The following is an 18,116-nucleotide window of genomic DNA, read 5'->3' as shown; positions in this document are numbered from 1 at the left end:
CAGGATAACATCCATATCATGACATTGTGGTATAAATTAGTGTTATTTTGCTTTTAATATTTTATTGCATTGAGGACTGTTTTATTCTGTATTTTCTTACATTTAATATTGTGTGCTGTTTATATTTTTTTTGATTTTTTACATTGTGACTCTTATTTAAGTAGAAACAAAAATTCTGTACATAGGGGTATCATCTATTGCTGCTGGCCACAACACGCATCCATTGAAAGAATAGCACAGATGTTTACTTTCAGTATAGGAAACACTTGGGCGGAAAACATGATTGCACTGCAAGGGTAAGGAACTGCCTCTACGGGTTGATACTTATCGATGTTTTAAAATCCCTCGAAGTGACATAGATGATACCGAGACAAGTAATTTAATGTAGGAGACATGGATGTTTCCAGATGAGGTATCTCGCCACACATGCAACATTGGAGCCATCTGTCTGTCGCACCTGACCCGTCTCAAGTCAAGTATTCACATCAGTGTGGCTCTGGGCCTCAGTGCATGTCTTTAGCATGTGGGTTTGATTCTTCATCTGGCAGGCAGTGCTTTATTTGATTGTCTTAGACAGTTGTGTGTTTACAGTGAACTAAGATTTATTATTTTATTTACCAGTCTCACAGTCTCTACTGGTTGACTGCAAAGTATAGTAAACAAAAAACTGCTGTATTGCGTCACAAGCAATTAAGTACAAGCTTCCCAACTGCATCGTTACTAATAAATGATCTACGTGTTCTTTACTAAATAATGCCCATAGACACAAAAAGAAGCAAAGAAACACAAAATAAGAACAGGTTTTGCTAGTTTACAGAGAGGAGAATAACTGTAACTTCTATATTTACAAAAGCTGTTCAAAAACAGAATAGCCTAGCGGAACGATGTTTAGAACTGTCCCCTACTAGCGAGGGTAAGATCATCAAGCCCAATCACTGCAAGTGCGGCGAGGTACATCACCTGCTGAAATCATATGTTTGACATTTGTCATCCACTTCTGGAACATTTACAGACATTTGCAGCTCCATGTGCCTCATATTAAATTACTTGCCTAGCATCATCTACATCACTTGGGGTTTTTTAAAATGTTAATAACAATCACCCTGTATTTTAAAGTTGCATTCTATATCAAACATTTGGGGAAAATATTTAGTGTGAGTTTATTACTGAAGCATTTTTAACTATGTATTGCATTATTATTATTATTATTATTATTATTACTTATCATAGGATGGCCTGATGGTGGAACTTGGGACCTGTAGGCACAATAAAAATTGCATCCACAGAGTAAAGCAAATAATTTTTTCTTACTTTATCATTCACTGTTCCAAATGACAGTATTTGAGGTGTCCATTTACTATTTTGATGGTGAAGTACGACAACTGTTAAATGTGACTTCACTGATGAAATAAGAAAGTCTACTTTTTTCAGGGCATGGATGTGCAAAGTAAAATTATAATCAAAACAAACACAATTCTGGAAAGGGATATTTTCTCAATAGTCAATTATAGCCATTTTTTTGCTAGTTCTAATGAATTATTTACGCGTTATTACTAATCTATGAAGAGCAAAGTGTGGCTTCAGCTGCCAGAGGCTGCAGTCTGTGTCTGTGTCTGTGTGTGTGTGTGTGTGTGTGTGTGTGCGTGTACACACACATGTGAGCATCTGTCATCTATTTTCAACAAAGGCCTTGTCGGCCAAAAGCTTGTATTGTGACAGTCTTTCTGTTGTGTCTATCTGTGACTCAGCATCTCCGCTACATCCTGAGTAGCAACTTTCCTTGTTAAATTCTGTCCTGTATCAAACACAGTATATATTTCAAAATCCTGCTGCAAACTGAAGACAATGATGGGAGCCTGTAATTCATCAGATTACTCCTTACTCCTATTTACTCCCTTGAGTGTTGGTGTGACACGTGCAACTTTCCATTCTTTAGGTAAGGATCTTTTGTCAAGATAGTGGTTGGATATGATTGTTCAGCATGAATGAACATTACCACAGAAGTGTAATGTCATTGCTATAATGCAGTGAAGGGATTCATCGTGTCTTGCCACTGGTCTTTTTGAATTTTCTGCCAGATTTCAAGGTACAATTTCACTGTTAAAGTATGTCACATTAAAGCCTGCACTAAATTTTGAGCTTCCGTAAAATATTGCCAATCTTGGAGACTTTGTTTTCTTTTAAACTTGGGACACTTTTTCATTGCTTCTGCACCAGTGTTCTGATCTGTTTTGTGTACCATGGGGGATCAGTTCCATCTCTTATTAATTTACTTAGTATAAATACCTCAATTGGTGCAAAATTATTTCTTTGAATTTAAGCCGTATCTGCTGTACGCTTACGTAGTTAGTTTGGGAAGAGTGGAGATTGTGTATTAGGAAGGCGTCAAGGGAATTTTTAGCTGCTTTTTTAAAGTAGATAGTCAGTAGTCCACCTCCCTATATTCACAATACTAATTAGTTCCTCTACCATCTTTCCTCAGACTTGTCCAATTACCAACAGACTCGCTGCTTATCACTGTGGTTGCTGTATCAGCACACCTTCCCCCAAAACTATGACCATGCTGTCAAGGAACCAACTGTCATTGTAACATCAAAACAGCATCTCTTTTCAATACCTTTGACCAACAACATTCTGATCCATAATAATTTCTCTTTTGAAGGTCAAATATACAAATAAATTGATAGAACTGCCTTGGATACTTGAAATGTACCATTTTGTACCTACCTAGTTTATTGAGGCCAACTAGAGGAACAACAAACTTAAAATCTGACTAACATAGTAGTACTCTATCACATATCCAAGCTAAACACCATATGACTTCTTTGGATGCCACCCCTTCTCCAAACCATCCAACCCATGGGGCCCTCCTCTATGGATGACCTATTAGCACCACTTGTCCATTACTCTCCCCACGCTCTCCATCACCTCCTACTATTACAATTCAGTCACAGGCATTCCCTAATCTTATCTCAGCATCCACATTTGTGTTATATTGCAATTACTGTGCAGTGTTTCATGTGAGTATATCAACTAACCATCTGTTTACTAACATAGACTGCAACCACCAAGCGTGATAAGCTGCGAACTATGTTTAAGAAAATAGTGCACATCACAACAGCAACGATTTCAACAGCTATTTCAATGTCCAAATTGAACACGAGGCATCAGTGGTAAGGCACTGGGCTCTCATTCAGGACTAGTAATCAATTTCTCATTCAGTTTTGTGTGCTTTCCATAAACTGCTTAAGGTAAATGTCAGAAACGTTTCACTGATAAGGAGGTAGCTGAATTATTCCCACTTCTGAACTTAATTTTAGCTTGTGCCCTGTGTCTAATGAGCTCACAAAAATTTGAAGCAATATAATATTGTTTACTGCTAGCTCAGAACACACATTGCACTGTTAAACTTTTATTGAGAACTGTAAACTGTTATTTTACAAATTCCTCTCCCTATTGTACACACTCTACAGTTGTATTTACACAAACATATCCTGATTCTTAAATAATGTCATCAACACACCTTAAATCTGTCAGGTGGCCGTAGGATGTTGCTGACGCTGGCAGGCGTCGGACTAGCAGTGTTTCTGACAATAGTTGCTAGGCGAAGCAGGGGTTGCTTTCGGCTGAAAGTACCAGTTTCTCCTTTCCCCACTACTGTATCCCTCTCTGTATCCTCCAATTTAACAAGAAGTTCTTCAGTGTTATGCTCTTCAATAAGGACACGGTTCCGTTTTGATAGTGATCCAGCACCAGTCTTAATGGTCTGGGACAGCAAGTCTTTGTTAATGGCTTCAAATACTGCTGGAGGTGGCACATCTGTGGCAATAGGTGTACACTGGAACAGAAAAATCCAAGTCTCCATTACTTCATTATACTTGTGTGTCTGATATTTTAACATCCATTAGTTATACAAATACAAAGTGCTCTATACTTGAAAATTTGTTGCAGACACCAAAAAAGTGCAGACTTTGCTGTCCACCAAACCAACACAGATTGCAATGAAAATTTATAATGATTGTGTTACATACAAATTTCAGTAATGCTGGTGCAGGAGGTAAAAAAGAACGAAAGACTAAGGGGTGGCTGGAATTGTTTATCCTGACAACATCAGGTAATTCAATGGTGCAGCACTATATCAACTGGGCAAGAGCAGGGTATGAAATCCTACATGTATTGCTGAATCTACTGGCCAAACATTCATTGAAGTGATGTAGGGAATTCCAAACCAAGATGATTATTGTATTGTTGGGGCTTAAATCTATACAAATATTTTATTTGTATTTGAAATACAAAACATTATGTAGGTCTTGAAGTATGTTGCCACTAAAAGAAAGCAAACATGTAACTACCAGTTTGTAGATTTTTGACATTTAGGAATCATTTGAGCTTGGATACCTGATCTAACAATGACCAGAATCAACAGATAAAACATGTTGCATTGATATTTCATTTTTTGTTTTGTTTATTTAGATGGCACTTATATTCAAAACCCACTTTCCAACTGATATATTAATCATGATTGATTTGCCTCTGCCCCTTCCACACTAGAACAATACAGAGTCACTATTGTTTATAAGATGGCATAAACAATTATTAATCCAAAGATCCTATGTTTACTCTTAGCCAATGCTAAAACTTTAAATAAATCTAATGCGCTGTGTGCTGTAACTTCCAATGATGATCTTGTAGGGAGAGAAAGAATAAGATGAAATCAATGTTGTTCTAGATCTATGGTTCCCTACAATTTACCCTAAGATAATCTGTACTTTACACCACAGGCATTAGACAATTGAAATTTTCGAACAATCAGTGCAGAATTTGTAGCTGTCAGGGTATGAACATTCCTTTGTTTTTGAAGCTCAAAAATCAACACAAGTTCCAGTCGAGGATATAATTTTGATCTAGCTGATGAGTTGTCAATAGTGAACACTAGTGAGTGCAACATATTTTGAAATTGTTATGAATAGGAAAGAGAAGCACAGAACAAATTACTAATGAATGGTACAGTGACAGAGTAAACATGCCCAAAAATCAACATTAACAACTTAAATGATAAAATTGTAGCTTCACAGGCTGCATGATGACAGAGGAATATATAGGGAAACTGAATAGTTAGTATTATATATAAAAACAAAGATGAGGTGACTTACCGAACAAAAGCGCTGGCAGGTCGATAGACACACAAACAAACACAAACATACACACAAAATTCAAGCTTCCGCAACAAACTGTTGCCTCATCAGGAAAGAGGGAAGGAGAGGGGAAGACGAAAGGAAGTGGGTTTTAAAGGAGAGGGTAAGGAGTCATTCCAATCCCGGGAGCGGAAAGACTTACCTTAGGGGGAAAAAAGGACAGGTATACACTCGCACATATCCATCCACACATACAGACACAAGTCTTTAAATATGTCTGCTTGTGTCTGTATGTGTGGATGGATATGTGCGTGTGTGCGAGTGTATACCTGTCCTTTTTTCCCCCTAAGGTAAGTCTTTCCGCTCCCGGGATTGGAATGACTCCTTACCCTCTCCTTTAAAACCCACTTCCTTTCGTCTTCCCCTCTCCTTCCCTCTTTCCTGATGAGGCAACAGTTTGTTGCGAAAGCTTGAATTTTGTGTGTATGTTTGTGTTTGTTTGTGTGTCTATCGACCTGCCAGCGCTTTTGTTCGGTAAGTCACCTCATCTTTGTTTTTATATATAATTTTTCCCACGTGGAATGTTTCCTTCCATTATATTGAATAGTTAGTATCATACACAAGTAGATGACAATATGATAATCACGAGTGAATGGAATGAGATAGCATAGCAAGGGAAAGCAAATTAAACTGCCAGATAAAACTATTTCGAGGAAAGGCAGATTCCAGAGTTATTGGAGAATTATGGGAAAAATTTATCTGCAAATCTACTGCTTGACCAATTCTTGAATTCTGATCTTCTGCTTGGAAATCCCTCCTAGTAGGATTCATACACAAAATCCAAAGAAGAGTACTGCAGTGCATCATGTACTTGTTTAAGTGTGGGAGATGCTCATCCAAACCCTAGTGGTCAGTTGGTTGGTTGATTTGGGGGTAGGGAACAAACAGAAAAGTCATCAGTCCCTTCGGATGAGGGAAGGAAATCGGCCATGCCCTCTCAATCGAATCATCACAGCATATTGCCTGAACTGATTTAGGGAAATAACGGAAAACCTAAATCAGGATGGCTGGACATGAGTTTGAACCGTCCTCCAGAATGCAAATACCGTGTGCTAACCACTGAGCCATCTTGCTCGGTGTGTGTGTGTGTGTGTGTGTGTGTGTGTGGAAGGGGGAGGGGGAGGGGGCGATGGTTGGTGGCAGTGTATAAAGGTCACTTTTTAGGTATTTCTTAAACATCTTGAAAACTATGGCATCTAGCAAAAATGTTTCCCAACACAAAATTAAGCTAATGTAAATTTCCTATAAAAATTGGTTCATTTTTTCTAGTTTCCCCACTGAAAGGGGGGGGGGGGAGGGAAATCACAGATCAGTGTTTCAATCACATAAAACTGATGTTTATTGTTAAATGATGTGGGTTAAAAACAATACCAACAATACCAAATGTGTGTACCGCACCTAAGTGCAGTAGAGCTGTATTAAGGGTAAACACTGTTTTGGGGGTGTAACAGGATGGAAAGGTGGGGGTGGAGGTTAGAAGTGTGAGGGAAGGTAGGTCACTGGACAGTGGTCATGCACTTGCCTCCTCCTTAAGTCTTCAAAATAGAGATCAACCAGGCAATTCCTCATTCTCTCAACCGCACTACATCACAAAAAAATAGCTACAGATATTTCACAAAGTTACACCAACTCTTTTGCAGCTTGCCTCATGGATCACTGGTGATGCAGTGAGCAGAAACTCCCTGAAAGGGTGTTTATTTTCCACAAGACATGTTAACACTACACTGAATACAGATGTGAGTTGCTAATAATACACAAGAAAAGTATATGGACAGCTTCTATGTAAATCTCTGCACACTGCTCTACACTGCTACAGGGGAAATTGATTCCTGGTCATCCCATGATGGTTGTAGCATTCTTCTGGGAGAGGTGACATCCTTCACAGGTACTGTTCATTTTTCAGTTTAAGACAGATGATACAGGGTGTACGTTAAGTCCAGGAACACTTTCAATTATTTATTGCACAAGAACTAAACACTGTACAGATGTCATACAGATTGCATTTTGAAGAGAAACTCTGAAAGTTTTTTTTTTTTTTTTACAAACATTTGATTTCTATGGACTCCTTATGCATGAATGTCTCTCGTACGCGCTCCACATTCGCTTCAGTCACACTGGTACGTCTGCTTCTCTTTGCCAGGCACAAGCAACCCGTTGTAACGAATTTGTTGTGCCAGTGGTAAATGGCCTCCCTTGTTGGTGGTTTCTTAACGTACTTAGTTCTAAAGATTCGTTGGACAGCTGTAGCACACTTGATTTTGTCGAACTCCAACACACAGAAAGCTCGCACCTGAACTAGGCATGTTTGTGACTAGTTCTGACTATTGGCAAATTACCAAACTATGCTGTGGTGAGAAAAAAAAAAAAAAAAAGCTTTCAGGTTTCTCTTCAAAATGAAATGACATGTGTATGATATCTGTACAATGTTTGGTTCTTGTGCAATAAACAACTGAAAGTGTACCCGGACTTTATGTACACCCTGTATTTAACTAACATTTCTTGTCCACTTCACTTATGTAAGTAGACAAAATAACATCGCTGCACTCACGTTTTTTTTTCTTCAGTTTGTTAAGTAAGTAATTACTTGTTACTGTTAAGTGAGCTTTAATGTAAAATAAACAGTGGCTGACATTTGCGTAACTTGTAAGTGTGATGTTGGCAGTGTCCTATGTAGTGTTGGACTGATGAATGGCAACATGCTGCTGTCTATCATTGACACCATGTTGTTAAGCCGTTTAACTGCGTTATTTTCGCTTGGTGGTGAATCAATGAATGACCAGAAAGTTACTGTGTTTCCCTCACCATTAAATGAGTTGCTGGTAGACTGCGCAAATGGGTCATTCCATGTCAAGTCATCTAGGCCATGACACCAATTATCTAGTTGTGAACTGAGATTTTGTGTAATGCTTTTGTATCTAATATCATGAACTTTTGCCAATTGTTATTGCTTTATATACATTCTGTTGGTAGCAACTGCTGAAAGTTTGATGCAATGTGTTACTTCAATGCAAACTGTAAAAATTTGAAAATTGGCTGCAGTTTTTAAACAAAAAAGTGGCATTAGTGCCATTAATTAAAAAAAAATTTAATTGGACAATTCTAACATGTTATATCCTGGAGAGAAATACAATTACTACCCAAGAGACATTAACAACGTAAGTACACACAACAATATCCAAACTGAACAAAAATTGCAATAGATGAAACAAAATTACACATTATAAAATATAGGGCAACTTGTACATTACATGACATATGAACACTTTCTTACCTCTGCCATAACCAAATTAACCCAACGTAAAAATACATAGCATTTTGTCAAAAACCAATATTATCAACACTGCACAAAATGCTGGTGCTACAATTTGCATTCAAGTTGATTTAGAACTACACATGTGACAAGACAGTCTGATGCTTAGATAATATTTTTTTGTATGAGAACCACTTTCTTCCACCAACTTTGGGGACTCTTTGCTCAGAGAATAAGTACGGCCTGTTGCTGTGGTGATATCAACTTCACACAGAATATGAGAGAAAGAAACATCACAAACATCATTATAAGGCCAATACAAGGACAGGGAGGTTCCATGAGGATGCATGAACCTTAGTGTAACATCTCCTTCTTCACAATTCACCTTCTCAACAATTCCCAAATACCAAGAAGAGTCACACGCACATGCCGTTGGGCTGCTCAGTTAATTCTGGCACTAGTGGCGGAAGTGCATCTGAGAAATCATGCACAATACTAAAATCCATATCACAGCTCAGCCTTTTTGCTCCAATCTTGGTTGGTGATATTGGTACAATGTAATGCATAGATTGTGTTCCAGAAATTGTTTTTGCACTTATGAAGTGCTGAGAAAGATAACGTCTGACTTGTAGCATTTCATCTTTTGAAACAAAGAGAACTGAAATGCCTTGCAAGTTCTCGTGACAGAATTCAAATACATGTGAAGCTGTATGTATTTGATCTTTATAAAGTCTTTGCAAACTTGTTTTTGTGACAAGCCTTTTAATAGTGCCACCAAAATTATTACAATTTTTATATTGTGCAGAACAACCACCAGTGAAATATTCAACATACGCAAGATGAATTTCTGGAAATTCATGGTTAAAAAAATTCAATACAATCTTCTGAGTCTGGTATACCAAGGCAACATCATGTTCTAGATCATCAGAAACAATACAAATACTTTTTGCATGCAACTGTTTGTCCTTTTTGTAATATATATGGACAGTGTGAAGAGTGCAGCTGCCATTGTTCCAATGGTACTCCTGTACTTCATATTGAACAACAAAATTGAGATTTTCACTGAAATCCATTAAAATTAACACTGACCCTTCATGAAGTGTTTCCTACTTCATTTTCAGATAATCAGATTGTGATTGAGAAACAAAAGAATGTGGAGTAAGTTTTTCAATTGTCTTAATTAGTGTGTCACAGAATTCTGATAGAGAAGGGATTTGAACACTTAAAGTAATTCTGTCAGTTGATACCCACTGACTGTACTGAACCATCTCATTAGGATCATACTCTTTTATTTCGTTTTCTAGGAGGGTTTGAAACAATGAACTTGTGGCGCATTTTTCACACAGACAAAGCATACAGGCTTGGTTATTTATATAACATGTTCTTATTTTAATTAGGTCTTGGTATGTTTCTTTAACAGAAATGGATTTTAGAAGCAATTTAAAATTTTAGTGGTAAATGCACACACCTATGGTATGTTTCCTGACGATCCTGCAAGTACACACTGTTTTGGTCAAAGAGAAGCAAATTTTGAGAATCCTACTTTGTCTTCAGGATACTTTTTTTAAGAGAGAATACAGTTCAGTTAAATTACTGAAAACCAGACACTTTTGTTCATACGAATTTTTGCTGGTGCTCACTTTGTCTTTTTTTCCAGGCGTTATTCTTGTGTTTTTGCCATCCAAATAAAAACTCTTTACTTTGTGCACAGTATCATGTTGCAATGTCTTTCCACTTCTCTGCTCAGCCATTGATAAAATACCCCTCTAAATAAAGAAGAGCTCTTGCTTGTCATACCAAATATGGAGAAACCTGAAATTTGGAACTGACTTTCTGCCGTGTTCAAGTTGGCAGCACAAGAGTAAGTAACCGAATTTTTTCACAATTATTTGCATATTCAATTTTCTGACTGGTTTTTTCCACGAGTTCATCATCATGTTTTGCCATTTCTTCCAGTTCTGTTAAATCACTATCAGAGATAGTGCTTGCATGAGCAGCCAGCTCAACTTGATTATTTATTTATATGAATTAGCCAACTAAAGACCGCATTACAAATTCTATTTCATGTTCACTTTTTTGTTTCTCTTCTCTGGGTCTGCTCTTCTGCCTGCTGCGATTTTTGCCAGATGTTCCGCTGTTACTTTCCTATTGGTCTTCAGTTTTAGAGCTTCCTAAAAATCCTCAAATTCATTTATTGCCTTACTGTACTTGTCCGTATTCGTTGCTTCCATTTCTGTAAGTCCAAGTTCGCCGAGGTCTTTCTTTATTGCTTACAACCAAGAGTTGGGAGTTTTCCTCCGTTGAATTATACTGAAGATTTTCTTCGTTAATCTGCCATCATCCATTCGCACCAGATGACCAAAGAACATCAGCCTTCTCTTTCTCATTTCCGTTGTGATTGGTTTAATAAATTGGTAGATCTTCTCATTGCTCATCTTTACCAATTTTTTTGTGCCCATTAAGAATCCTCCTCAGAATTACTCTTTCCTTCTTCTCAAACTCATCTGTTAGTCCTTTGTTCTTGAAGGAGTGTGTTTCTGCTGCATATGAAACTTCTGTTCTCGTCCCTGTATTGTAGTATAATGACTTCACATTTTGAGACAGTCATTTTTTGTTGTACAGCTTCTGTGTTAAAATGTGTGTCCTCCCAAGTTTGGCTACTCGAAGTTTGATAGCTTCTTTTTCTATGCCAGTATCTGTTATTGTTTCTCCCAAATATTTAAAGTGTATGACCCTTTCCATACATCCAATAACTGTGTGCAATTCTTTGATTTCCTTATATTTGTTAGACATGAATTTAGTTTTTCTTCCCCCTTGTGATATCTGCAAATCAAATTTATCTGCATGCATTGCTATGATTTCTATTTGTTTAATTGCTTCTGCTGTATTTGTGGATAGGAGAGCAATATCAACTGTAAAAGCTAGCGCATGTACCGTAAGGCCTTTAACTGATCCTCCAAAAGAAATTCCCCTTACTTTTTGTTGTGTGTATTCCTCCAATGTCTCCCTCATAACCTTTTCCAAAGTGATGCTGAACAGAGCTGGGGAGAGTCCATACCCTTCTCTCAAACCGGTTTGGATTTTAAAAGGTTCAGAAATCTTGCCTCAAAATTGGACTTTGGACTTGGTATCTGTCAGTGTTTGCTTTACAGCTCTCTAGTTTTTCTGTCAATTCCAAATTCCTCCAGAGTCCTAATGAGGCTTTCTCTGTCTATGGAGTCATATGCTTTTCTAATACAAAGAAACATTGTAACATGTGGTTGACCAGCACGTGTTTTAATTATGTTTTTAAGGTTAATTAGTTGCTCCGAACAGCACCTCCCTTTTCTAAATCCACCTTGGTAATCTCCTATCTGTGCATCGAGAACTGGTTCAATCCTATTTAGTAATATCTTGGAAAGGACCTTGCATGGAATGGATAGAAGGGAAATCCCCTTGTAATTGTTAACATCTGATCTGTCACCCTTTTTGTGAAGTGGATGTATAAGTGTCATCCTCCAATCTTCTGGGATCTTCTCGGTTCTCCAAATTTCCTTAATAATTGTACTGAGGTGTAGTGATACTTTTTCCCCACCTAGTTTCAAAAGTTCAGCTGTGAATCCACCTTCACCAGAAGATTTGTTGTTCTTGAGGGATTTTATAGCTTGCCTGACCTCATTTAGAGTTGGTAGGTATGGGTCTGCAAGGATTTCTTCTGGACTTTTGAATTCCAGTTTCTCTGGAGGCGTTTTACAGTTGAGAAAATCTTCGAAATAGTCTGATAAAATGTTGCAGTTTTCTTGGTCATTTGTACCTAATTTCCCTGTTTTGTCACAAAAAGTTAAACTGGGTGGTTCGTAACCTTTCAGGTGTCTTTTGAAATATTGTTAATAGTCTCTGGATTTGTTTTGAGTGAACTACACCTGTATTTGTTGAAGGGATAGTCTTTCATACAGTCTCTTTTTGTTTCTGATTGTGTAGGAGACTATTTTTCTACCTTTTCTGAACTTTTCCAGGTCGTTTTGTGTTGGATTCAATTTAAATTTTTGCCATAGCTTTTGTCTGTTTTCCAAAGCTTCATTACACTTTTCATTCCATCAGATAGATATTCTCGTGTTTAGTTTTGGTTGGAAGAGATTCTTCTGCAGCTTTCATTGTTTGAGATTTCATTTCATCCCATGTCTCACTTTGCAATTTTGATTTGAAATAATTTTGAATATCTGCCTCAATATTCCTGGTTTCAAAATGCTTCCTCATAGGTTTATTATTATTTCCTCCAGAATTTGGGATGAATTTAATTTTAGACTTAACAAGGTAATGATCCGTATCTATTTTGGCTCCTTTCTGTACCTTAATATTTAAATTGTAGTAAATTCTCTTTTAGAAATGGCTATGTGGTCAATTTGGAACTCTCCAAGGAGTTGATATGGTGCTTTCCAAGTCTTCATCTTCTTGGGATGTTTCTTGAAGTGTATAGTCATAATTTTGAGGTTGAAGATTTGGCAGAGTTCCATAAGTCTTATTCCGTTGTTGTTTGTCCTCTTATGTGTTGGGTATTCGCCAATGATGTTTTTATATATCTTCTCCTTGCTGACCTGTACATTAAAATCCCTGAGAAGAATTATACTTTTTCATTTGGAATCTTCTGAATCGTGTCTTCTAGTTCTTCCCAGAAGATCTTTACTTTGTTCGGATGTTTCTTATTTTCAATATTTGTTGGAGCATGAGCATTCACTAGCGTATACATTTTGTTTTTACATTTGATCCTCAGTGTTGAGAGCCTATTGGATGTAGAGCTGAAGTTAGTTATGGACTCTCTAGTACCTCACGCCGCGGAAGTCGAACACGCGCCAGAACAAATGGACGTGGTCAGCCCATAGAGGGCTCCGCATCCGCGGCGGCTATTCCGCGCAGCGGCTCTTGTGTAGCGAGGGCGCCACCGCTACACCACATGCAGACAGCGGCCAATAGCCGCTCCCTCCGGTTTCGTATATAGGGACCCGCTCTGCCCTAGTCCAGCCAGTCTGGTACTCGCTCTGAATTGAGTTTCTATCTCGGCGGTACTGTGTTCTTGTCGTTGCTTGTTGTTGACTTTTGCCTGGCTCTGGTTCCGAGTGGATTTACTGTTGGTGTTTGATGTTGTGGTTTCTACAAACCTCCATAGTTTATCTCTTCCTTGTTGTGTCGGTCATAGTCGGTTGTTGTTGGTCTGTCGTCCGACTCGTCCTTGTGTTTACCCCGTGGTGCATGCTCCACCGCCGCCGGCTTCCCCGCCTGGCGGCTCCGATCCGCAGCCCAAGGCATTCCCGCAGTTGGTTGTGGTTACTACAAACTCTGTTATATTTCTTCTAACAATAAAGGCTGTACCTAATAGAGGGCATTTTCCAAAGATATACTCCGCTGGTTTTTCTTTATAAATTTTGTAATTGCCCATTTCAAAAGAATTTTCGTCAGTATAATGAGTTTCCTGTAATGCCACAATTAGGATATTATGGTGTTGAAGTTCTTGAATCAGTTCTTGATGTTTTCAACTTGATATGTATGTGAAGTTTTAGTTTTCAGAGCTCCAGCTACTGATTCCAATTTTCGTTTGGCTGCTGCAACTATGCTGAACAACTGAATGCAGCTTTGCAGGAGATACTCCTAAGCTAGTTAAGCTAGTATTAGGCACAGAGTTTTCAGGAGTCTGCACCTTCACATTATTGTCATTTATATAGTCTGGTGATGAGTTGTCACTTGCTTGTTTTTCATGAATAAGTCTGATATAGGCTGAGCACATTTCCTCCCTAATCTGATACTTTCTCCCTAATAATGCTACAGCCTCTCATTTTGAAGGTCTTTACCTTTTCTAAACTAAGTTCACGCAATCCAGACGAAACAGATCGTTTATGGCATCTGAAGGGATCACAGCAAAGTTTCTTATGAAGAGAGAATCTGCACAAGTACCTGTCTTTGTGTTTAACACACACACATGAAACACTTAAATCACAGTAAGAATAACCGTTGCTTCGCCATAATAAAAGTTTTTGTTCTTCAGTAGTCAGTTCAGTCACACAAGTCAGGGCATTTTCACATATATCTTGCGGGATACTGCCCAAGAAAACACTGGCCACTTGTACTTTCCATACTACTTCAGTCATGAAACCAATATTTGTTGCAAATAATTCAAAATATGTTTGGTGAAACCTAGAAAGTAAGTAAATAATGAAAAATCATTCTATCTCATTGTTTCATTACAAAAGTATTTCACATTATTATTGTAACATTTGGGGACTTACTTTTGTTTTGGAACAAATAGTTAAAAACTGCAACAACTGAATTTTTAACCAATAATTGACTTTGGGTACAACTCCGTACAAGAGCTCAGAACTGCATGCTCAGTGAACACGACCCAAAACAACAGAACTGGATGATGCAATACATGTGGTGGCAATAAAACAGTGTTCTCAGATATGATTTGTTCCTAGGGAAATCCAGAGTAGCCAACTTCAGCAATTTGGTGGTGACATGGTAGTCATGAATTAGCAACTTTAATATTTCTTTTACAATAACATTGTTTGCAAACTTCCCATTATTTCTACAAACTGATTCTTTTGTGTGACATAACGGAATATTTATAATATTATAGCAAATTTTTCAAAGGTATCTATGAAGGGGCAATACCTTAAAAAATTATACTGTCCATCCATGAATTTTCTTTAAAAGAAATCATTTGCAATTTTTTTCTGAGATGTAGATGATGGATACTCACTACAAGAAGCATGACTATAAAAACAAAAACCTACTCTTTAAAAAAAAAAAAAAAAAACCTTCCACTGCAAAAACTGTAGGAACTATTGCATTTTTAAATTATCTATGAAAGCCTGAATCTATACAACTTCTTTTTATCATAAGTAAAAAAGTAATTGACCTGCAACATTTACATTTTGAAAATGTAAATATATCTTTGTAAACTTCCACTACCCACAATTTCAAGGATTTGCGTGATGATGGATGTCACTTCCTAAAATTTCTGGATGATATGATGTGGAACGACCCAAACCTCTTCCACTCAGGAATAGCTGTAGTGTGTGCTGCACTGAGGGAAACCACATTCTACACATCCACAGACTGTCTTGAAAGGTGGGTATCAATAAGTATGATGGAATACGCCTGATCATGTTTTAATCTAGAATAGTAGTCTGCTGTAATGCATTACCTGACTTGTTGAAATATCTGAAGTAGCACAACACCCAAGTAACCTACTTCTGTTACACAGGGAGCCAACTTAAGCCTCTGCGCCTCTTCAGATTTTGGCACAGCTGAGGATAGGGTCATGCACTCCAAGCTGCGAGAAATATTCCAGTCGTCGATAGCGGAGACAATGAAATTAACGTTGTCAAGTATATACTAAAAGCATATTACACTTGGGGCAAGCTCTTCAGTGTGTAGACAGATTACTGCTCCAGCTGTTGAGCTTTCTTACACAATAGTTCATTTAACAACTACAAATACATAATCACACTGTAAGCTGAAACTAACTCTCACTAGCTTATTGAAGTTATTTTGTCTACTTGCCTGAGAGAAGTGGACACAAAATGCTGGGGAGGTATAGTCTGTAAACTAAAAAACAAGCCGCACTCATGATGAAAAAGTTGCCTTTTCCAGAAAAACATTACAGTTGCTGTAAGGGATGACTAAGATAAATTTCCTCTAGCATTGTAGAACAGTGTGCAGAGATTTACATAGATTCTGTCCACATGCATTTGTTGCATTAGTATTAATAGTAATTCATATATGTACTGCATATATCATTATTATACTTTGTGGAAAATAAACATCCGTGGGCATGTCTGCACTGGTCACCAGTGATTCATAAGGCAAGCTGAGGAAGAGTTAGTATAAATGTGTACATGCTTTTTTTGATGTAGAGAAAATAGGGAATTACTTGTGCTCTCTTCATTTTTGCAGACCCACGACGGAGAGAACTCCATGACTACAATCTGGTGACCAATCTTCCCTCACACTTCTAATCTCCAAACCCACTTCTCCACCCTGGTAGACACCCAGAATACAATTTATCCTTTAATAAGGTTCTACTGCACTTAGACGTGGTATAAACATTTAATATCTGTTCTTAACCCATTTCATCTAACAATGTACATTACTTTTAAACCATTAAAACACTGTTCAATAATTCGTGATTTTTCCATCCTCTGTAATGTGAAAACAGTTACTCCCAGAAAAAACAAATAGGTCTTTTTTTGTAGGAAATTTAATGTAGTTTAATTTTGTATTGGGAAACTTTTGCTAGAAGCTACAGTTTTCAACGCAATCAAAAAAACTTAAAAACGTAACCTTTACTTGGCCCTCTATCGCCATTTTCTTGCTCACACCCCACCAGTCAGGATTTTTAAAATTTTGTCACATTTCCCCCACCACTCTCTATGAATTTGCATTTACACATATTTTCCTCACTAATTTTCCTTTGTTGGCTGGAACAATTAGATGTACACCACAAGCTTGGACTGGCAAAGATAGCACCGAAAACAGATTATGTCCTTTTTGAAGGAACCATCCTAGCTTTCAGTGGTTAAGAAAATAATAGAAACCCTTATTCTGGATTGTCAAACAGATATTTGAGCCCTTTACCCTGAATCTGAGTCCCATATATCAGAAACTGACCCACCTCTCGTTGCAGCAAATCAAATAAAGCAACAAATAAGAGTTAAAAAATACACTAATACCAATCACAAAGATTCGTAAATAAACAAAAGAAAGTAAATAAAATTCTGTGTTCTTACAGAGACGAATCCTAACATTTACTGAGGAACACACACAAGTGTAAAAATACATTCCGTAGCTTTTCGCTTTTCGATTAATCAAGGCACTATTTCAACAACAAGCATGAAAGCAACTGGTTATGGGATTATTTTATTTCTTCTCACCTCTAACTAGAATTTTTTTTTTTAATTTAATGCTAGGTATACTACAGCCTCTTCCTTTACTGATACACGGTATGTGATCAAAAGTATCCGGACACCTGGCTGAAAATCATTTACAAGTTCGTAGCACCCTCCATCAATAGTGCTGGAATTCAAAATGGTTTTGGTCCACCCTTAGCCTTGATGACAGCTTCCACTCTCCCGGCATGCGTTCAATCAGGTGCTGGAAGGTTTCTTGGGGAATGGCAGCCCATTCTTCACAGAGTGCTGCACTGTGGAGGGTTGTCAATGTTGGTCGGTGAGGCCTGGCACGAAGTCAGCGTTCCAAAACATTACAAAGGTGTTCTATAGAATTCAGGTCAGGACTCTGTGCAGGCCAGTCCATTACAGTGATGTTACTGTCGTGTTACCACTCCGCCACAGACCGTGCATTATTTACAGTTTCTTGATCGTGTTGAAAGATGCATTTGCCATCTCCGAATTGCTCTTAAACAGTGGGAAGCAAGAAAGTGCTTAAAACATCAATGTAGGTCTGTGCTGTGATATTCCACGCACAACAACAAGGGGCACAAGCCCCCTCCATGGAAAACACGACCGCACCATAACACCACCGCTTCAGAATTTTAGTGTTGGCACTACACACACTCGCAGATGACGTTCACAGGGCATCCACCATACTCATACCATGCCGTCAGATCGCCACATTATGTACCATGAGTCATCACTCCGTACAACTTTATTCCACTGTTCAATCATCCAAGTTACGCT

General features: G+C 37.9%; 1 protein-coding gene across 1 annotated transcript in view; it reads right to left on the bottom strand.

Annotated features, from left to right (window-relative positions):
- LOC124544732 overlaps positions 1-18,116 on the bottom strand; it is a 121,800-nt gene that overhangs the window by 95,604 nt on the left and 8,080 nt on the right. The window contains exon 2 of the mRNA XM_047123384.1: positions 3,524-3,838. Within this exon, the coding sequence (XP_046979340.1) occupies positions 3,524-3,838 (315 nt within the window). The remainder of the gene's footprint in view (positions 1-3,523; positions 3,839-18,116) is intronic.

Source organism: Schistocerca americana, chromosome 8 (genome assembly GCF_021461395.2).
Source record: "Schistocerca americana isolate TAMUIC-IGC-003095 chromosome 8, iqSchAmer2.1, whole genome shotgun sequence".
NCBI lineage: Eukaryota > Metazoa > Arthropoda > Insecta > Orthoptera > Acrididae > Schistocerca > Schistocerca americana.
The sequence above is the reverse complement of the archived record's forward strand: the minus strand, read 5'-3'. Positions and strand labels throughout refer to the sequence as shown.